At 43.3% G+C, this 23,087-nt stretch overlaps 1 protein-coding gene across 1 annotated transcript; it reads left to right on the top strand.

The window, feature by feature from the left end:
• Positions 1–3,180: 3,180 nt before the first annotated feature.
• Adamts1 (ADAM metallopeptidase with thrombospondin type 1 motif 1) lies at positions 3,181–10,886 on the top strand. The gene is made up of 9 exons (XM_051191800.1): positions 3,181–4,037; positions 5,642–5,988; positions 6,270–6,402; positions 6,610–6,777; positions 7,204–7,490; positions 7,714–7,900; positions 8,007–8,182; positions 9,100–9,275; positions 10,085–10,886. The coding sequence occupies exons 1-9, from the start codon at positions 3,296–3,298 to the stop codon at positions 10,782–10,784; spliced, it is 2,916 nt and encodes a 971-aa protein (XP_051047757.1). The 5' UTR covers positions 3,181–3,295; the 3' UTR covers positions 10,785–10,886.
• Positions 10,887–23,087: the final 12,201 nt, after the last annotated feature.

The raw sequence follows: 23,087 nt of genomic DNA, 5'->3' as shown, positions 1-23,087 counted from the left end.
GCATTTATTTCTGCATGCCTGTACACAGTAACACTGTGAAACTTCCTACAAGGACATTTCCATTGTCACCATGGAACCCTATGACCTTGCTTCTTCACTCAAATAGAATATTTTCCTCCAGTTTATATTTTACTTATAAATATGTGCATATGGTATATGCTTGTGTGCCAAAAGCCTCAAGCACCCGAAGAGTGCTGGCCTTAAAATGTTAAATGGGTCTCAGACTCTTCTGAATGTGCAGTTTTTCAGTTTAGTAACTGGCAACTCCAACACCCATGTCTCTGTTGAAGCGATTAACGAAGAATCATTTCCCAGAACTACAGGTGCACAACAGATTGAAGCCATTATGCAAAAGAACAGAAATCTGGAGAGAAACACAGAGAATATAAAAGCCATGTTCCTGGCAGCCCTCCCCCACCCCCAACTCTGTGCTTTTTTTTTTTTTTCCAGCCCTATTTGGATACAGAACATGAAATATGAAAAAATTATAATGGATTTGAAGCAACCCCTTTGAGATTCAAAATGTACTCCCAAATGAAAATACCTTCCAATAAGAACACACGTGAAGTAGAAATGGGCTCAACGACAAGCTTTGAAAGCTGAAGTTTCTGGGGGAGAGTAGATAGACTGAAATATATTACACTTTGATTTTTCCGGTGGTCTTGTGCATTTCCCTTCCCGCCGCCTCAACTTACGGAGATCACATATACACTAAGGATCTAGTAGAACTCCAGCCCCTTAGCCCTGCCTCAAGTACCTTGGGTGTTCACCCCCTAACTTTTGGTTGGGTTTTTTTTTTTTTGCTTTGCTGCATTCTTCTAAGCAAGGAAGAGGTTTGTATTGCAGTCGCACTGCTGAACTTCAACCGTAGTTTGTATTTGTTCGCACAAGTGTCTAATCTTGCTTGTTGGCAAACAAGAGAGAACAGACAGGAAGGAAGTCACACAAAATGGAATGATAAGACAAAACAGCATAACAGAAAATGGAGATGCCTCTCAAACAAAGTGGGCCGACTGGGAACTTGGGCCACTTTCAGGAAAGCCCACTTGTGAAGCAGGCTCTTGCACACAGTTAGGCCCCCACAAGGCATCAGACAAATGAATGGGGCCCACTCCAGACTGTGGGTGTCATTTAAACTGAAGAATGCCATCAAGAGGCCGAAAGGAAGGAAGGCAGATAACATCTAAGTTTCCTGGGGGAAGCTCAAGCCTGCTTGATTCTCCTAGTTCAGCTATGAGTGTGACCTTAAGACGCCAAAATTAGATTTGAGACAGGGCTCCTTCGGTGGGTACCAGCAGCAGGAAGTGTGTTAGCAATTTGGAGGAGGTTGAAGTAGCCTTGTTTCTGGCACGCACTTGCTCTTTTTTCTTTCTTTCTTTCTTTCTTTCTTTCTTTCTTTCTTTCTTCCTTTCTTTCTTTCTTTCCTTCCTTCCTTCTTTTTTTTTTTTTTTTTTTTCATTTGATCTTCCCTGGAGTAGGAAACAACGTTTTTGTTTATATTTTTTTCATGTAGGCTATCTAGAACCCTGGGAGAAAAGACGTTGGAAAGTATCCTGGCAAAAACTTCTGGAAGAGGGACAAGGACGCCTTGGAGGACTCCAAGGGACTGTCTGAGGCCCGCAGAGGAGGAGCAAAGGGGACGTGATCAACTAAGAGCGGTTGGAGCAACAGATGTGGGTGGGGCAGCAAGTTAGGAGCCCAGAACAGAGAAGAGCTCGGCGGTGTGAGCGCGCCAGGCTGCCTCGGGACTGGAGCTGTCCTTCTCCACATTGTCTTAGTGCCTTTCCGCCAGTGAGAGCATTGTGAACCATTTCCTTCCTCTGGGTCACGGAGCCCCTCCCTCTTTTTCAGTAGAGGAGCCTCTTGGCTCTTTCTTAGCGGCCCCGGGTAGAAAAGGCTCAGCTTTTGTCGCTTTCGTAACGCGGATGCAGCCTTTCCCTTCCCGGTAGGAGGAACCCGATTTCCTCCTCCCCGCACCCCCGTTTTCGCCCTGGTAATAAAGTGGGGCTCTTAGACGCATCTGTCCGCCTGGACTGCGGCCTGCAGCAGCTGCTGTTAGATTTTGGAAGGACGTGGACTGGGCGGGAGCTACTTCTCCAGTGAAGAACAGTACAAGTCCCTTCTCAGTCTCCAGGGAACCGAAGCTGCCTCCAGATCGCCTATTCAGGAAAGAACCAGGACAAACCCCCCCCCCGCGCCCCCCAGACGTCTCTGAGATTTGAGGAAACTGTTAAGGTCGTTCCACGTGGATTTTTAGAATCCAGAGCCTTGAAGTGTCCCGTGGCTCCCTCACTCAAACACTCCTCCTGAGAAACACAGAGCCCAAGAAAAGCTGGGGGGGGGGGGGGGAGGAAGCCCAGGTACTTGTGAAAGGAAGGGTAGGAGAGAGATGGAGACGAGGAGAGCCTGTTTTAAAAGAAAGGGCAGCTTTAGCTCAACCGCACTTTGGGGAAGAACGAACTTCGAGTGGCGGGGAGTTGAGGGGCAGCTAAGGCGCAGGGGCATCTTGGTGAAGGATCTCTCCCATTCGACCCTTTCTGGTGGAGACTGCTGCCCAGGAGGGGCACAGGAAGGGTGACAGGAAGCAGGGTGGTCCAGGAATCTGCAGCCGAGAGATGATGTTAAAAGTTCACCCTTCTCCCCAGAGCAGCCCGGGCTGTACAAAGTGCTGGTCATAGCTCTGTTTCGGCGTCTTACACCCCCAGAGTGACGAGCGGTGGCGTGAGGCCAGCGCGGAGGCTGCCCCCTCCCCCTTCGGGCCCCGCGGCGCAGAGCGTGGTTTAGCACCAACTGAGATCAGGGGGCGGTGTCGCAGAGATGGGAGGGGGGGGGAGAAGGGAGGGTTCCTAAGTAGCTATAAAGGGGCTGCCTGGGCTGCCTAGATCTTGCACTCGCTGGGAAGCAGCTCAGAGCCAGGTGCTATTGCAAGCGGCAGAGCTCACAGCACCGCGGAGAGAGCAGATCCCTGCTCCGATCCGGGCACACTGCGGCCGAGGCGGAGGACTAAGAACCCAGGCTTCGTTCCTGGACCTGTCCCCCAGCCCCGGAGCGCTTCTCCAGCCTCCAGCAGCCTCTTGGCAGCTGCAACCGTGCGCGGTGCCTCCAACTCTGTGCCGGAATAAAACGTTCCCGCGCGCCGCCTGATCCAAAGCGCCTCTTTCTAAGTGACCGGGAGGGAGCTTTGGCTGCCGGCTCTGCGCGGACTTTCAGATCCAAGCGATCGTGAAGTTCAAGCATCCGGAGCCGGCCAGCGTCTAACCAGAGCAAGGCTTCGCTGCGCTGCAGTGTGGGTGTCATGCAGCCAGCAGTCCCTTTGGGGTCACGCAAGCAGGGGCCCCGCTCCGTCATGGGGCACGTCCAGCGTGCGGCTGAATCTCGGAGCCCTCCGTCTTCCCCCACGCCGCCGCCGCCGCTGCTGCTGCTGTGCGCTTCCGTAGTAATTCTGCTGTGTGTGCGGGGAGCACAAGGGCGCCCCGCGGAGGAGTACGAGGAGCTGGTGCTGCCTTCCCTGGAGCGCTCCCCGGGCAACGATTCCACCACGAGTCTCCGCCTGGACGCCTTTGGTCAGCAACTGCACCTGAAGTTGCAGCCGGACAGTGGTTTCTTGGCTCCTGGCTTCACCCTCCAGACTGTGGGGCGCAGTCCCGGGTCCGAGGCACAGCATCTGGACCCCACCGGGGACCTGGCGCACTGCTTCTACTCTGGCACGGTGAATGGTGACCCCAGCTCCGCCGCAGCTCTCAGCCTCTGCGAAGGCGTGCGAGGTGCCTTCTACCTGCACGGCGAGGAGTTCTTCATCCAGCCAGCGCCCGAGGTCGCCACCGAGCGTCTGGTCCCCGCCGTCCCGGAGGAGGAGTCACCCGCACCGCCGCAGTTCCACATCCTGAGGCGAAGGCGGCGGGGCAGCGACGGAGCCAAGTGCGGTGTCATGGACGACGAGACCCTGCCAACTGGCGACTCGCGATCAGAAAGCCAAGACCCCCGCAATCAGTGGCCGCCGAAAGACCCCACTCCGCAAGGCGCGCGAAAGCCAACAGGTATAAAGATATCCCCTCCCCCTCAACACACACACACACACACACACACACACACACACACACACACACACACACACTTAAATCTCCATCCACCTCTCTTCTCTACGAGCCGTGACTTGAGGGGACATTGTAGCTTGCTTCTGGACCTGAAGGGCTCAGAGCTGCCGTGGTTCTGGGTCGTGACTCACCCCCCCCCCATAGAACATTTATTTGCACAAATAGTTAATGATTTAAGAAGAGAAGATTCAGAGTTCTTGCAGATAAGGGGCTGAGTGTTTCCACCGGGAAGTGTGTAGCCCGATTCCTCACACTCCAGAATCTTTCCCCAGTCCTGTAATTCCTTTAGTGAATGTATGAGTTCACTTAGGCTAAGTTGTAGCTTCGCGCGGAGTTTTGTAAACTCGGTATGTGCGCGCAGCGCTCGCTCACAGGAGGGCGGATTGGAGGAGCGATGGTGACCTCGATGTGTGTTCAGGAACCTAGGCAACGGCGCAGCGATCTCCGTTCTGTGGGTTTCTGTCTCCTTCCCCTCTTTGAAAGGCTGACCCGGATGGTTGGCGGCGCCCGGGCCCCTGAGCAGAACCAGCTTGGGAGGTCTTTGCCCAACTCGCCCCGCCTCCGCGCGCCTCCTACCTCTGCCTGGGGACTTGCGCTCCCTCTCCCGGCCAAGGTTCTGCTCTCCAGCGCCGCCAGATGCAAGCCTAGGCTGATCCACACTTTCCCCTGCCGCTACTGTGTTCAGTACTTACTAAGCTGTTAGTTTATTTTATCGCTCAAATTTCTTTGTGTCCTTTTTCTCTTCCTTACGAGTCCCTTTCCAGATTTCTCCCCCTTTCCCGTCTGCTTCTGGGAACAGGTTGATGGGTTATAGCCCACTTTAAGACTTCTCTGACCGTTGAATCTCAGTCAGCCGTTGGAGGGGACCGTTTTCCAAATAGGCAACCCTGGTTTGAGACAGGAACTTGCTTTCCCCCGGGACAATGGGAGTGAGGGGGAGGCAGAAACAGACGGCTGGGCAGGGTGGGTGGTCCTAGTGCCCGGGACTGAATAGAGAAGCAAACCCCCAGGGACCCCTTGAATGAGAGAGCTTAACCCTGCAGACTGAGATTCCTCAAGTCCCGCCCCTTGGCAGAGGCCCCCCGCCCTGCCCTGTGCCTTCCACGTGGAGCAGGATGATCTCATTCAGGATTTCAGCCCTGGCTTCAATAGTGAAAGGGTGACTCAGGGCCCTCTGCCTGCTACCCTTGCCAAGTTTTTAGTACAGCTGGGTAGGATGATATCCATACTGCCTTGCTCAAGCTGTGGATTTTCAAAGGCCAGGAAAGAAACCCTGCTGACACATACATCGACAGTTTGATCACTCTAAAGGAGCCCATGTTGGTTGTTTTGTTGTTTTGTTGTTGCTGTTTTATTTAAAGCAAAACGAAAAGCTTTTAAAAATAGCATTGCCAGTTTTTAGAAGACGCAAATATTTGTTTTATTGTTATTCCAGGTATATTTCAGCTTTATTTACTTCCACGTGGTTAACTTTCCTAATATACTCCAGGAAGGTCACTATTCTGAGAGAGACTGACCACGAGCAAACTTTCTTTTTCTCTTCACAGGACCTGGAAGCATAAGAAAAAAACGATTTGTGTCCAGCCCCCGTTATGTGGAAACCATGCTCGTGGCTGACCAGTCCATGGCTGACTTCCACGGCAGTGGCCTTAAGCATTACCTCCTCACCTTATTCTCGGTGGCAGCCAGGTTTTACAAGCACCCTAGCATTAGGAATTCAATTAGCCTGGTGGTGGTCAAGATCTTAGTCATCTATGAGGAGCAGAAGGGACCAGAAGTTACCTCCAATGCTGCTCTCACCCTGCGGAATTTCTGCAGCTGGCAGAAGCAACACAACCCTCCCAGTGACCGGGATCCAGAGCACTATGACACAGCAATTCTTTTCACCAGACAGGTAAGACGAGATGGTACCAATCACTTTATCACCTGGTGGCATACCGATGGATGAAAAGGCCATCTCCTCTGTACTGCCTCATCAATTTTCTTTAAAGGGCTAGCTTAACCTGTCTTGCTTATTTCTGCTTTAATTTCAACGTCTCAACTCACACAGCGTTAGAGGAGGTCTTGCTTAAAGCGACATGTGGTCTTTCTCGGGATCCCACACTAATGAACGGAGAAGCTCCGAAGCACCTGTGAAGACTGGGCTGAAGAGCTGTTTCCCTTGGTTCTTTGTAGGATCTGTGTGGCTCCCACACCTGTGACACTCTCGGGATGGCTGATGTTGGAACTGTCTGCGACCCCAGCAGAAGCTGTTCAGTGATAGAAGATGACGGTCTGCAAGCTGCCTTCACCACGGCCCACGAATTGGGTAAGCTGGGTTCGGGGTCCAAGTTGAGCTCAGGGCATGGATTCAACGCAATAAGACAATTGGCAATTTTACATGCCCTGATCGAAGTAGATATTATCCCTGAAACAGGTTGTGTGCTCAGTATGTCCCTTCCTGCAGAAATGAGCTGCTTAGAAATGAGTGGGGCTTAATGACTGAGTCTTAACGTGGGTCTTGTTTGCTTCCCAGGCCACGTGTTTAACATGCCGCATGATGATGCAAAGCACTGCGCCAGCTTCAATGGTGTGAGTGGGGACTCTCATCTGATGGCCTCCATGCTCTCCAGCTTGGATCACAGCCAGCCCTGGTCTCCTTGTAGTGCCTACATGGTCACAGCATTCCTGGATAATGGCCACGGTAAGGCGCCAGCCGCTGGCTCTGGACGGTGTCCAGCCTTCCTCCTATAGGGTTGTACTTAAACGAGCTACATGGTTCTTGATCGGTTAGTTCATTTTCCCCTTTGCAGAATTGTTTTCTCTGTCTAGATCGTCAGTTGCAGATCTTTATCCTCAGGGCTTCCTGCTCCCCAAAATCTATGTATTCGTGTTTTGAACAGAATAATAACGTCTTGCCATTGTTAACCCACAAGTACACTGTTGAAGACAATGTCTTAATTAAAAAAAAAAAATCTCCCTGGCATCGGTTTTCCTAAAAAGTGCTACAATGGAAAGTAGCTATGTATTGTTTCACACAGCAAATACCTTGTAATGCCATAATCAGCCCATTTTGCATGTTTTCACCCGCTATGTATTAACAGTTGCCTTTTTGTGTGTGCTTATGCAGGGGAATGTTTGATGGATAAGCCCCAGAACCCCATCAAGCTCCCATCTGATCTCCCTGGCACCATGTACGATGCCAACCGTCAGTGTCAGTTTACGTTTGGAGAAGAATCCAAGCACTGCCCAGATGCGGCCAGCACATGTTCTACTCTTTGGTGCACTGGTACCTCCGGCGGCTTACTCGTGTGCCAAACCAAACACTTCCCTTGGGCAGATGGTAGCAGCTGCGGAGAAGGGAAATGGTGTGTCAGTGGCAAGTGTGTGAACAAGACGGACATGAAGCACTTTGCTGTGAGTTTTCCTAAGGAAACGCACTTGTTTACAACTCAGAACTGGAAAGAACAATTTGATAGTTAAGGTTCTTTGCCCAGACAACCTCCTCTGTCCCGTGTCCCATAGTGGGGATACAAGATGATAGTGTATTTTGAGCATTGATTCTCTGTTTTGCGTTTTCTCTAACTCCCTCAAAAGTCTCATTAGGGTTCTAACAATGACATTTTGTGCCTCCATTTAGACTCCTGTTCATGGAAGCTGGGGGACATGGGGACCCTGGGGAGACTGTTCAAGAACGTGCGGTGGAGGAGTTCAGTACACAATGAGAGAATGTGACAACCCGGTGCCAAAAAATGGAGGGAAGTACTGTGAAGGCAAAAGGGTGCGCTACAGGTCCTGTAACATCGAGGACTGTCCAGACAATAATGGTGAGTCATACTGCACTTCAGCTGGCAGAAACAGGGCAAAGGAGATGAGCCCATGTGTGGGTGAAAGTTGGAGACTGGAAACATCATCCTATCATTCTCTCTTCAGGAAAAACGTTCAGAGAGGAGCAATGTGAAGCGCACAATGAGTTTTCAAAAGCTTCCTTTGGGAACGAGCCCACTGTGGAGTGGACACCCAAGTATGCTGGCGTCTCACCAAAGGACAGGTGCAAGCTCATCTGTCAAGCCAAAGGCATTGGCTACTTCTATGTTTTGCAGCCCAAGGTAGATACTTTGACACTTGTATACTTGCTAAGGAGCCAAGGGCCTTGGCTTTCTGCCTTTTCATGCAAATGTTTGCGCTCTCTTTACATATTAACCCCGCACATTCAGCTTTGACTTTGGATTACTTCTGAATGCAGGAGTAACTCCTTGCTTTGGGATCTGTGTTGCTTTCAGTTGGGAAGGAAGGTTAAAGCTAGCGAGCATGTGAGAGTCTTGAATGTGTTTAAGGTTGCTCCTTTACCTCCAAAGAATCTCCCTCTGAAAACTCAACAGCCTGCCTCCCTGTATAACTAGGTTTCATAGACAACAATTCATGGTTAGATAAATTATATATTAACACAGCATCCATGAGTTTTAGAAACTAGTCCAAAGTACTTGTTACTGGATACACACACAAACGTACTAATTAAGGTGAGAGTCTAAGTATTGAAAATTCATTGTTGGTGCGTGTACTTTGAACAAAGAGACTCACCTTTTCTTTTGATATTTTGCTGAGGAGATAAGTCTTACTCTGAAGCAGAAAATCAAATTAAATTTGTTTAAGGTTGTCATGGATGCTTAGCGTTGCAAGATAGGAACACATATCTGTATTGCAGATGAAATATTTAGCAAGTGATTTATGAAGTGCAGCATGTAATTCTAGGCACTGAAGCTGGAGCCACAATCAAACTGACCATGAGCCCTACTTCCATTGGCCATGGCAATGGGGGGGGGGGATGTGTCAGTAAACAAATAATCAAGACCCTTATAAACTTTGCAGGTAGCTATTGAAAAAGGCACAATGAAGGGTGGTAATGTGTGGCATGTGAGGGAGAGAATACTTGCAGCATCAGAAAAGAGAGAGAGAGCCAAGAAGAGAGAGTTTCAGCCTCCTTCACATTAGACCTTTAACCACCAGGCACATGTTGTCTTCACAGGTTGTAGATGGCACTCCCTGTAGTCCAGACTCTACTTCCGTCTGTGTGCAAGGACAGTGTGTAAAAGCTGGCTGTGATCACATCATCGACTCCAAGAAGAAGTTCGATAAATGTGGTGTTTGTGGAGGAAATGGCTCCACGTGCAAGAAAATATCAGGATCAGTCACCAGCACAAGGTGAGTTTCAAAACACAGAGTTCAGGAATAGGAAATGTAGCTCAGCTGGGAGAGAGCCGGCCTAGTATCCACAAGACCCTGGGTTCAATCCCCAGCACTGCATAAAACCTGGCATGTACCTATAGTCCCAGGACATGGGGGGTAGAGACAGTGACAAGAGGGTCCAAGTCATCTTTGCCTACATGAGTGAGTATCGAGGTCAGCTTGGATTACATGAAACCCTGTCTCAAAAAACAAACACACAAAAACAAAAGAAGAACCCCAAATACTTCGTGTAATTCCAGGGTTTGGGAGGATGACTACTGTGAGTTCTAGACCAGCCTAGACTATATAGTGAGGTCTAGTATAGCCTGAGCTAAAAGTGAACCCTCGTCCCAACAACCTAAAATTAATTAATTAATCAAAATATGAAACAAAAACATTCTAATTTTGATATACCATTCTGAGGACTGAGGAAATGTCATAGTTAAAAGAATTGCCTATTTTTAAGCAAAGTAGTTGATTAATCAGGGATTAAAAGACCTATAAGGAAAAAGTTGCATTTAAATGAATTGCGTTTTTTTTTTTTTTTTGGTTGGCAAGGTAGTGCATGCCTTTAATCCCAGCACTCACGAGGCAGGAGCAGGTAGATCTCTGTAAGAGGCCAATGTGGTCTACAAAGCAAGTTACAGGACGGCCAGAGAGAGGTTACACAGAGAAACCCTGTCTCAAAAAAAAAAAAAAAAAAAAAAAAAAAAAAAAAGGGTAAAACTGCATGTTTTTAAGCAATGCGGTTGATTGAAAGACATGCCTACTTTCTTTGTCCACAGACCTGGGTATCATGACATTGTCACAATTCCTGCTGGAGCCACCAACATTGAAGTGAAACACCGGAACCAACGGGGGTCCAGAAACAATGGCAGCTTTCTAGCCCTCAGAGCAGCAGATGGTACCTATATCCTGAATGGAAACTTCACTCTGTCCACACTAGAGCAAGACCTCACCTACAGAGGTACTGTCTTAAGATACAGTGGCTCCTCGGCAGCGTTGGAAAGAATCCGAAGCTTCAGTCCCCTCAAAGAACCCTTAACGATCCAGGTTCTCATGGTGGGCCACGCCCTCCGACCCAAAATCAAATACACCTATTTCGTGAAGAAGAAGAGGGAGTCATTCAACGCTATTCCCACCTTTTCAGAGTGGGTGATTGGAGAGTGGGGGGAATGCTCCAAGTCATGTGGATCCGGTTGGCAGCGAAGAGTGGTTGAATGCAGGGACATTAACGGGCGTCCTGCTTCCGAGTGCGCAAAAGAAGTGAAGCCAGCCAGTGCCAGACCTTGTGCAGACCTGCCTTGCCCACACTGGCAGGTGGGGGATTGGTCACCTTGTTCCAAAACTTGTGGGAAGGGTTACAAGAAGAGAACCTTGAAATGTCTGTCCCATGATGGGGGAGTGCTATCAAACGAGAGCTGTGACCCTCTGAAGAAGCCAAAGCATTACATTGACTTTTGCACACTGGCAGAGTGCAGTTAAACAGTTTTGAGAAGAAGGTAGCGTGGGAGGGCTGATACACTGAGATCAGAGCGCTGAAGGGATCCCACGATTCAAACCAGTAACCAGGGAGGCCTGTCAATGAGGCGTAGGGGTGGGGGGTGGGGTGGGGAGGGGGTAACATAGCAAAAGGGGTAGACCAGGACACGATCCTGCCAGTTAAAATTGGATGAGGTAGTTAATGAGAACTTTTAGCATCTGAGAGACCATACGTAGCCCCAGAGCGTTAGTATTTCTCTTGATCCACTTATTGCAGGAACAACTGTCAGAGTCTGGGAGAAATTTTGCAAGCCCTGTCGCATAGTGCTGATTAGATGCTGTGTATCATGGGGGTTGAGAAAGGCAAAGCAGAGGAAAGGTGAGATTGTATTTCAGACATGGATTACTTTATGTCACTGGCAGTGGTGGCAGGCAGAAGGGTACAAGCAAGAGCGTTATTGGAAGTTTCTGACTGTTGGCGTTTCAGAGAATGCTGATACGTCATTTCTACCAATAGTGAAATGTTCAGATTGCTGAACACAGAGAAAGGCCCGCCTCTGTGAAATGGCTCATGATTCCTTCTTACACCCTCTCAGTTTTATAGCTATAATTCATGTTGAGGTAGAAACAATCCACCTATCTATAAAATGTACATCAATTCAAAAAGGAAAAAAAAAAAAAAACCTCAAGGAAGCACAAAGAGCAACATGTCTCTTGCCTTGTCTTCTCCCAAGGTCAGCGCTCGGGGGCTGTGGATATTAAAGATAATCCATGTTTCACAAAAGGCAGTAATATCACACATGTCAATGTCATGCCACATTAACAATGGGGTGTAGAAAACAGGGTCCCATGAGACTGGGACTGTGGAGATCGCTTGTCTTACATGGGAAGCTGCTGAGGGGTAGCAGGTCCACTCCTGGTAGCTGTCCGACAGTCGTATCCTGGTGAATGTCTGTTCAGCTCTTCTACTGAGAGAGAATATGACTGTTTCCATATGTATATGTATATAGTAAAATATGTTACTATGAATGATATGTACTTTATAAGTATTGGTTTGTTTGTTCCTTCTAAGAAGGACTATAGATTATAATAAATGCTTATAATAACATATTTATTTTTATACATTTATTTCTAATGATAAAACCTTTAAGTTATATCGCTTTTGTAAAATTGCATATAAAATAGAGTATTTATACAATATATGTTAACTAGAAACAATAAAAGAACACTTTTGAATGTGTATGTCTATTTTCTGAAGTGGGATTAATTCCTGGGCAAGAAATCTGATGAGACACAAATATTGGATTTTGAGACAGTTTTTACGATTTTGGTGAATGAACTGTATTCCTTGATTGTAGAAATACTAATAGGAAAGAAGTTGATGGTGTCTTTAGTGATAAGATTGTTACTAATGTGGTTGGCAAATACTGTAAAGAGTCAGATAGTATTTATGGTATTGTAGGCTAAATTTCCTGTCATAACCATGTGACAGCGAATGCTTTTGTAGGAATGAGAACAGCCATAAATGACATGTAAATAATTATCCATGGCTGTGTTTTAATAAAACTTTATTTACAAAAACAAATGATGGGCCAGATTTGTTCTGTGAGCTTGTTTGCCAATCCCCAATGTGATAAAAGTAAATGGAAAATGATTCAGCTTATAGATGCATTTTTGGTTTTTTTTCCTCCCTTATTTATGTCAAGTAAGTAAGAATATATGAACACACTTAAGGTATTGAGTAGCAACAGTGCCTCATACATTTGGGACAGATATGAATGGTAAGCTAACACTTTGAAATCTTTTCCTCCTTCAAGAGTAATACCAGTGTGTTTGCTAGAAATCTAGGACTCTAGACTTTTGTAAATCATTGTATTTTGACAACTCAGTTGTGCATAAGTAACTACAAATTCAAATTATTTTCATTATTATGTAGCATTCAGAAAATTGCTAGAAAACTGACAATGTACTCAATTACTGACATTTCTGATTCTTCATCATATTTTTTCCTACAAACAAGATGCTAACTTCAGCTTTGGTTTCTTAGCAATGAAATGAATGTAGTGGTACTAGGGACATTAATTGGGTTAACTTTTTATAATGCCAGCTATAAGACCTAAAGACAAAACTAAAGTCTTTACACATCATTGAATAAGCCTTTAAATGCAAAACTTGACTATGTAATCCAATAGCCCTTGTTGCTATGTGCCTGCAACCTTTATTAACATTGACTTGACGTTTAGTATGGTACAAATTCCTATGGAGAGCGACTAGGAAAATATGTGCCCATAAACCCTGACTGCTGTCTTCCACACATGATACCCGATCAAAGGTTCATATATTGCCATGAAAACCTATAACAGGAAAAAGTCCTTTATTGAACCTTCCTCATTCACTAAAAGATTTATTGAACTTTCACCAAGAGATATTTTTTTTTCTTAAGCGGCCTTAGGAGATGATGTAACAAGCAACAACTCAGAACGTGAGCCTGGCAAGATAACTCAGTAGTTAAGAGCACTTGGAGCTTACAGAGGACCCTAGTTCAGTTCCCTAGTTCATAGTAGCTCATAATCATCTGTAACTCAATTACAGGGGATTCAACACCCTTTTTTGACTAAACCAAACAACTAAGTGAAATGATAAATGAAGACAGGATTTGAAATCTGAATTCAAAGAAGACATAGAAATACTGAAAAGCTGAAAAGCCAGGTAAAACTGAATCATTCAAAATTAGAAAACTCACAGGTGAACCCCACTGACCTAAAGGGTCAAGCAGAAAGCATGTCAGGACTTGGAGAGAAAGTAAATGTAAATTTACTTGTGAAATTTCCAGAGAATAAATAACGTTATAAAAATTGGAATTTTAAGCAAGACCCAAAGGAGTATATAAAGATGAATCTAAATCAACAAAACAATTGATGAAATGAATAATGCATAGAGACTTACTGACATCACAGTTCACATTCTACTGCTGTGATAAAACACCACAACCAGAAGCAACTCGTATAGAGGGTTTATTTAGTGTGTATATCCTGATCACAGCCAATCTTTGAGGGAAGCCAAGTCAAGAGCTCATGCCAGGCAGGAGCATGGAATCAGGAACTGAAACACGACCCATAGAAGAATGCTGTTAACTGACCTGCTCAGTCTGCTTATACAGCCCAGAATAAGCTTGCCAGAGGTGGCACTGTCCACTATGGACTGGGCCTTTTCATGTCAATTATCAACTACCAGTCTGATGGAGGCAATTGATCACTTCAGAGTGTCACTTCATACAAGTATCTGTGTCAACCTAATAGAAGAAGCAACCGGCTTGCCATCCCACAGTCATACCATGAACAGTATCATTGGTTATGTAAACTTGACAATGTCGTATTATAAGCTCCTAGACCCTTTCTTTCTAGCAGCCAGAGATAGAAAGTTTTAAAAGAGAGGCTGAAAACAGAACTGAAGTTACAGACTCGGGAATACAGCTGAAAGATTTAACACATAGGCAAGGTTGGGAGATCTTTGATTTATTTATTTATTTTTTGTCTGTAGCTCTTCTCATGAATCTCCTTCATGAAATTTGTCTTTCGTTTTCTTCTTTCAAGAGGCCTAAGAACTGATCTGCATTTCACAAGAAAGCAAAGCTGTGCACTGCAAAGAATTCAGGGACAGGACAACCGCTGAGCTGAAGAAGCATTGGAAGTTTCATCTAACTTTTCTCTTGTTTCCAGGTGGCTTACTTGGTTCTGGGACACTCAGAGTATTTAGCTCCAAAGTTTTCACCAAAATTACTAATTGGATCAGAACCTGGGCTTGCATATCTTGTCCTCTCAGAGTATGACAGAGGTGACAATAAAAGGTACACGTATTCCAAAGAGGGGAAAGGAAGCTCAGGAGCAAACATTGTCTCAGGGCTTGATAAACAAATTCTCGACAAATGAAAATGGGCTTGAGGCCTTCATTTTAAACAATAAGGTACCACTATCTAAAATATTCACTTGCTGTGTGTCCCTGAACAAGGTCTTTTGCCCTTAAAGACCCGTGGAGATGATGTCTACTAAATAAAGTACAAGGAATTCAGAAATGTTCTTTGTAACAGTGGGATAATATCTTCTAGTAATTGGATGTTAATTGAATCTTTTAACTTGTAATTAAAAAATAAAGATAACGTCCTATGAGTGAGCAGTAGTGATAATATGGAAAGGAAAAGCAACTAACAGTGATCATAGTTTGGTGTGAATTTATGTACACATTTAAATTTGGTTTCCAAATTCAGCCTGTAGGCCTGCTAAAACTTGCAGAATATCTTGTTTATCTTTGCTCTGTCAACTTCCTAACCTCCAGCTTCAAAAATTGGATGCTTAAAATTATGCCATTGTGATCTCTTAAAAATGTTTATTGTCATGCATGTGCATTTGAAGCCCTTAAATATTAAAAAAAAAATAGTAAACAATCCTTAACACCTAGAAAACTCTTGATCTCATAAATTATGAATGTTTCTAGGAAACAGGCTGGAGAGTACATGAGATGTTGAACACCTGTGATCCCACCGCTTTATCATTGGATAAAGAGTTAAAGATCAACCAAGGCTACAAAACAAGACCTCTCTTAAAACTAAACAAACAAAAAATACAGAGACAATTGAAATACATTAGAATAGTCTTAATATGCTGGGTTTGTGCATATGAGCTGTGTACGTGTCTAAGTGTGTCTATGATTGGCACCCTGGCCAGTCCATTGAACGGAGACAATCCACTTTCAATGCAGGCAGACAACGTTTAACATACTGGAGATGTGGATGGTTCAGGATTCCAGAAATCATAAAGTCTCTCTGCCTCGTCTTCGTGAAATGGTCAAGTTATTCTCTATACTTCTCTTGGACACTGGGCTTCAAGTCCCAAGGTTGTGAGATTCTCAAGAAGGTCCTCTAGTGTCCTCAGGGATCTGAAGAGTCTGAAATCTTGAATTTACCACACCATTGAGATTCCTAGAAAATTGCCGGTTTGCAGCTAGGAAGGGAGGAAACCATTAAGCCTCCGTTGTTAATTGTGCTGGAATCCTGGCTGCTCAGCTTCAGGCCTCGTCTAAACTCTAGAGTGAGGGTCTCCTCCCCTTACTCATGTATCCTTATTTTCTCTGACTTTCTGCCCTGTCTCATAGGGAATTGGACAGCCTAAGCTCAAGTCTTGGCTCAACTTTCTCCCAATTAAATGGGAACTCACTTCTTACCAGTGGGATAAGGATCAAATTCTATAACACCTGTCTGTAAATGCTTAGATCAATAGCTCATACTACAGTAAAATTTGCTGATTCTGCGTTGGTGGTAGATACTAAGGTAACATGTTAACAGTGAGGTGAATTTTAGAATTTCTTTCCAGAAAGTTTTTATGTGGAGACAAGTCATGTAGTACTTGTTCTGTCCTTTTGACAGAGATCTTTGAATTGGGATAGAAAGGCAAGGGACTCTATGGGAATATGGGAAAGACAAAGAGCCTTTCACCATGGAATCTGGTCCAAGCTGCCTGCTAACTGAGAAGCAGAGATTCCAATGTACTTACCAACATTTGGTGTGAAGACTCACAACGAATCGTTAATATCCCTTTCATATATGGATATTTATATTGAAGTAGCAATGAACCACGCTCAATATCTGAAAGTATGAGACCTTGGGTAGGATCTCTGTCTTTCCCACATGTTTTCTGAGAACCTTCAGTAAGACTATTAACTTTGTGCATAGTGAAGATACTCTACTTTCCTTCATCCCTCTGATCTAGAGTGTTGCCCATGCCATGGTTTTTTTTCTTGGGGAGCCACTTTTGTCTTGACCTTAGTGCCTAAAATTTATATTAAAAACCCTTTTCACACAGTCCAGTTCTGCCTCAGATTAGCTCATAACTTTTCTGTGCCAAATATCTTGGGTTTGCCTGAGTGGAGTTTTTAAAAAAAGAGTTTATTTGGGCTCGAAGTTTCAAAAATACACCCCTTCACAGGAGAGGCAGCAGGGGTAGGAGGCAGCTGGTCACTCTGCGTCCATGGTCAGGAAGCAAAGAGCAATGAATATTCATGCTCATTTGGTGTTCATCCCTTTCTTCTTTTTATGTAGTCAGGGAACAGTCAGGGAACAGTACTGCTCACATGCAGGGTAGGTCCTCCACAGATGCACCCAGAGACTCATCTTCAAGGTAATTCTAGATTTAAGTATAATCATCACATCTCATTTCAGACTTCACCTAGAGAAACATTTAAATTTCTTGGCTACACACTTCCTACTCACTGAAGTGCTTCAAACTCTATACTGTAAAGTGTGTCTTTGGTTCTATTAAATGAAGTGTAAACATAGAGCCAGGGAGAATACACTTGACAATGTGTAGTATCCATGTACACAACAGTATCTTAGGAATAGATGTATTGAGGTTATGATGACTAAGACTCACGACACCGAGGAACCCAGAGCCCTTTGGGACTATGTGTGATGTTATCACTGAAGATCTTTGTGCTGTTTAAAGCCCTTCAAAGTGAACCCACTTCAAACAATTGTCAAAATCTTGTTACAGAGAGAAAGCTGGCATGTGGCAATTTGATTAGTTGTCAATTACAGTTTCTCAGCATGAAGAACTTTTTTCTTTGACGAAGTAAGATAGATGGTTGGTTCTAATCTTTATGATATAAGGTCCTTTCTCTTCCTTTAAGGTCTCATGCTAGTTTGAAAACAACACAGAAAGCTATAACTGTATAAGATCGATTAGATCCTGCTATTTGGCTTCATCACACAAATATACACAAAGACCGTTCGCCTATCCCTACCATAGCCAAGGCAATTTCCTTTCAAAGATACTGTTTTGAATTCTACCTATTTTAGTGCTGTTTTACTTACCAAGAAAGTAATGTGCTTGTTTTAAATGAACTTTATTTAGTATAAAATCCCTGGGAGAAATTCACTTTGAACTATGTTGTTTTTATGTGCTAAGCTCCACAGCAGACATGAAAATGCATAGATGTACTCAGAAGAATTTTATGCTCTTTGTTGTCTCTCTCCAAACATTCTGTTTTCTAATAATAAAACAATGCCTTTTTTCTTTTACAGTCTTGATCTCTGTCAGGTTCTGAGAATTATAGTTAATACCTAGTAGATACTCAGTGAAAATTTACTCACACTGGCCAATACATAGGTTTCATGAAAGGATGAACCACAAACTAAAAACACTGTCACAGTTAATGTGTGGTCAGGAATTCAGTGTCCTAACTGCTACCAAAGTTAATTCATTTATGGTTATAAGTTACTTTGGAAAGATGAAAACCTACAAAGTCATTGTGAGTTCCTTCCCATCTTTTTAAACTGGGAAGCTCCCTTCAAGAAGCAATGCAAAGTGAACAATGGATGAGCTGTTATTTATATAGTTGCCCGTCAGTCACATTGGAGAAATAACTGCTGTTGTCATTGGTAATATCTGGGCTACACTGCACATGGAAACCATTTCCTAGAAAATTCCATTTCCTCACCCCAATTCTCACTTTCAAACACAATGTCCCGGTCACTTTAAGAAGGTTCCTTGGTAATAAGAAACCATCTAAGTTCCATTGTCCTGGAAGTTGATGAATTATCAATCCAACAAAAGCTTACACAGCCGAATTATCCATGTGTTCAAAAACATCGAAAGAGCAGCAAATATTGTGAGAGGTGAATCCCAACCAAAATACAGGTGTTTTTCTGAAGTACTGAATTAAAAGAAGAGACATGTATTTTTAAATGAATTAATTAACAAATACCCATAGACGTACTTTGGGAGAATTGGTATTGCTGCATGGAAGTTGCATTTTAATGGTGGAAATTACTGTCTTACTTGGTTGTTATGGTTTCAATATGAAGAATCTCCTTCTGGTTCCTTATTTATATAGTTGGTCCCTAGCTGGTGGTGGAAAGTTCTGGGCACTTTGGAAGGTGGGACCTAGCTACAGAAAGTAGACCATCAGAGTGGCGATTTCTTATGTGTATGTTATTCCTGCTTCTTCCCGCCTTTCCGTTGGTCCTGTGTCCACAGGAATGGTAATCCTCCACATTTCTCAATTCTGTGAATGGTAGGGTTCCTCCAAACAGTAGAATTCCTCCATGCCTTCCCTGTGGTGATGGACTGAAACTTACCAGACACGTGAGCCAAAACAAGTTGTTTCTGTCGGGTACTGTGGTCACAGCAACTTAGAAATGACTAATACAATGCTCAATACAATACCCACAGTGTACCTTGCCTATGCTCTTTAAACCAAATGTTCTTTCCCTTTTTGGCTCACGTTCCAGAATAAATTAGAAATTAATTAGCATACACCACGACCAGTGACCTTCCAAGTCTTCTAGAGCTGTAGATTAATAATCATAAGAGACAGAAAGCACTTAGGCAGCTCAAAATATGTTCTCTAGAGGCGAATCTCTAGAGATTAATATGCCTTATGTAAAAGAATAAAACTTTCAAAGAATAAAAATACTTAAAAATATGCACTAGAAAACATCATAGACACACTTCCCATTGAACAACATTGGCATCTCTTTGTGTTCATGTAAACAATGAATGCTGTGAATTCATAAAACATTTTGAAAATATGATTGTAATAGGAACTACATAATAAAAATGTAACATTAAAAATAAAACTTTCTATAGTTTATAATGGATTCACAGGTCACATTATTGCTATGGTGGCTGTTCTTTTGGGGAATATTTTGTTATCAGATGCATTCACAGTAACAGTTGCTCAGATTTCCCTGGGATGGGGGGGGGGGGGCAGGGACTGGGAGAAAGCCATACACATACAAACTGAGACCTCTAGTGGACTTAAGTGGTAAGTGTTCCCAACTGCTCGCCTTTGAACCTCATCAAATAGTAGCACGTTCATTAAAAAAAAAAAAAATGTAGGGGTTTCAATAACTTCAAAGGCATACAGATTTACCTCGCAAACACTTATTAATACTTTAATCGATTTTTTTCTATTGAATTAGGATGATTATCTGTAAAAATCGAGAGAAGGCGTTAGTGTGCCTCTGAGTACATTAGGGAATCAATATAGCGTGTGAAAACGTAAAACAGCGTTTGAGTAGAAAACTCTGTTATTCCCCAGTGAAATGACTCAGGAAGAGTGCGGACGGACGCTAGAGACAAAGCGTACACTGGGAGTCTGGGATCCAGCCACAGTGACGATGTGGAGGTTAAAAATACTTGACATTTATACGTTCTTTGGCATACTGGGACGTGAAAGCGGTACTGACATGCTATGTCATTTCCCCAGGCCCAAACAAAGCAACAAATACTGCAATTTACTGCCCTAAATATGAATCCCACTGGAAAAGGAGAAATAACAAAGAGGAGATTCTATAAAAGTTAGTAACAGAATTATGAGCCGTACACTAGTTAGTGGCAGGAATGCCTTAGCTCATGTGTTTTCCGTGTACTTTGCTTTATGGTTTTATTTTTTTTTTTTTCACTGCACAAGTTAAACAAGAATGAGTTGTTAAGAGGGCTCCATCTCTGCCATTATAGATAACACTGTTTGGAGATTTTCCAGGAAGGCGGGTTATTGCTCAGCTTGGTAAACACAGCGTTCAAACAAAACACTGTGAATTCAAGTAGAAAACAGTGCTTAGAGGATGGTGTTTTCATGATTATTCCAATACCGTTCAAATTAAAAGTGTCGTTTCTAACCTGCAAATGAACAAAATTAAAATATGTTTATATACATAATATTCCTGGAGTAACTACAAATCCAAAGTAGCGTTCAGAAACAGATAGAAACAGATAATTTATCCCTCTAGATAAAGGGTTTTCTTTATTCTGTGGGAAAGACGAGGTAGCTAAGAAGGTGATTATTTCTATCTTTGTGTTCTTCATTAGGAACTCAGGTCCCTAGATAAAAATCACTGGTCAACAAAGCACAAACTCAACACCGAGTTACAGATAAACACAGCCAGGGGAGTACACAGAGAATAAAGCCTACTGAGAAAGCTTGGAAGGGCTTGCGGAAGAACAAGAATTTGAACTATGGTCTAAACAATGAACACCGTTTGGTTAGGTAGAGAACGGCATTCCTGGAAATATGCAGAAACTTAGAAGTAGCAAAGGGTTTAGGTTAAAAACAAATAGCCAGTTAGAACTGCTTGGGCTTGAGACAAAACAGTGACAGCAGATTCCACAAAAGCTGTGATACCGGAAAGGAAGTGGACATGAAGTGGAGGCTTGCAACACCACACTCGCTGAACACTGACTTTTCTTAGTGCTATAGAAGGTGGCAGGTGGCACAGGTAGATTATTAAACAAATCTTGCTGAGAGCCCTATGTTGTTATAAGGAAAAAAGTACCTGAAAGACACAACTTAACAGAGAAGAACTATTTTCTATTCTGTGGTCATTTGGTTGCATTGATTCTGGGGCTGTGGAGAGTAAGGGAACATTGTGGCTGGGAGCATAATGGAGTAAAAACGAACATGTGGTGATGTGCAGGAAGTGTGGAATGCTGATAGCATTCCGCAGTTACCAGCTTCCTCACACTGGGACTCACTTCTAATAGGTCATTCAGCATGAACTCATCACTGTCTTGGCCCATTGATTAAGCTAGAGCCTCATGACCCAGTCTCTTCTCAATACACCGTCTGCTACTCCTTAATCAAACCATTAAAAACCCTTTAAGAAACATGTAAATTGTCAGGAGTTTGTGTTCTGTAATGTTTGAAAATGTGAGTCTTCTTGAGAAACATGAGATAGAAAATGATGAACATTTTAAAGGTAATCATTTTGATTTTAAGTGTAGTGAGTCTCTGTCCCTCCAGCCAGCTCCCAAATCAACAACACAGAGACTCATTATTAATTATGACAGCTCAGCTGACAGCTTAGGCTTGTTTTTAACTAGTTCTTATAACTTAAATTAATCCATTTCTTTTCATTCTCTCTGAGAATTCTCTCTGACTCCCCAAAATCTTGCCTAGCTATTGGCTGTTTTGCTTTTTATTAAACCAATCACAGTGACATATCTTCACATAGTGTAAAGGAATATTTTACAACTTTCAAAGAAGTACATTATTGTCAAGTTGGCTAGGCAACAGTACAAAGATATTTCTAAACACACACACACACCACACACACACCAGTAATATAACACCACACCAAACTTAATACAATACAATTGAGCATTTTAGGAAACCTAAACATGTTGTTATAAAGATTCATAAAGAATCTTTATCTTATTGCTCTGGTCAAGTGTTTTCTTTCAGTTTTTGTTGTTTGCCTTGTTTCTTTTGTTTTGTTTTTTTAATGAAAAATTTATGTTGAAGTATGTTCAGAATTAAGGTAGAAGTAAGAAGTAACAATCTGTTTCAAAGCTGCTCCAGTGTCAAATTTTGCATTATATTAATATCAACAGACTGTTGTCATTAGAATATGATAAAAGGCACATTTTTCTTGTCACCAAATGATTCATTTTTAAGTTAGGTGCTATCCTTTGAAGTACCCCCTATCAAGTATGGTGATTCCTCAAAGATTTAAATAAAGATACTGGGAAGAGCAGATAGCAGAGTTTCAAACAAATGTTCATAGATCAATTTTGAGTGAGTCACTCACAAGACAAAACCACAAAAACAGCTTAAATGTTCATTAGTGGATAAATGGAAGAACAAAAATGTATCATTTGCCAAAATGAAACATTCTTGAGCTGAAAATGAGGAAATTATTCTGTGTTACAACAGAAATAAACCTAGACAGCATAATGCTGAAGTGAATAAGGTAGAGACACAAGAGATATCTACAACAGTGCCATTCAGAGTTAGAAAGCAAAATATTAGTTACCAAAGGCTACAGACTTTCTGATCAGAAGGATGAGATGTTCTCGAGACAGATACTGGTCATGGTTACACAACATAGTGAATATACTTCATTCTATTCATTGGTAAGCTTCAGTGATTACAATGAGATGGGAATGTAGCTGAGCCTAGCATGCTCATGGCCCTGGGTGCAATCCTAGCACCACACCAATAGAAATGAAATCATTATACTATAAATGATATGCTTTTATAAGTAGTATGTTTTTTCTCCATGGATAAGCAATATGTTGAAGGCGTACAAAGAACTGAGGGACATTCATAAGATCTGGAAAAGGTATCCTGAATTTAGGAAGGAAAAAATGATTTCCCTGGGAGTGATATTGGAAGAAGATACAGAAATTTGTTGAATGTGAACTTAAGGGTCTCAAAACAATGCTAGTGTCTATATCCTGAGCCAGAAAGACTCATCAGAGCCAAAACACACACAGTAGTAAGCAACATAAACCCCCAGAGGATACACCCCCA

Source organism: Phodopus roborovskii, unplaced genomic scaffold, assembly GCF_943737965.1.
Source record: "Phodopus roborovskii unplaced genomic scaffold, PHOROB, whole genome shotgun sequence".
Taxonomy (NCBI): domain Eukaryota; kingdom Metazoa; phylum Chordata; class Mammalia; order Rodentia; family Cricetidae; genus Phodopus; species Phodopus roborovskii.
The sequence above is the reverse complement of the archived record's forward strand: the minus strand, read 5'-3'. Positions and strand labels throughout refer to the sequence as shown.

What these genes read in the sequence shown, in the direction of transcription:
- Adamts1 (XM_051191800.1), top strand. Translation starts at nt 3,296, where the DNA reads ATGCAGCCAGCAGTCCCTTTGGGGTCACGCAAGCAGGGGCCCCGCTCC. An exon ending in CACCACGGCCCACGAATTGG is followed by an intron (nt 6,403 to 6,609) that starts GTAAGCTGGGTT and finishes TTTGCTTCCCAG; the next exon opens with GCCACGTGTTTAACATGCCG. An exon ending in GGATCAGTCACCAGCACAAG is followed by an intron (nt 9,276 to 10,084) that starts GTGAGTTTCAAA and finishes CTTTGTCCACAG; the next exon opens with ACCTGGGTATCATGACATTG.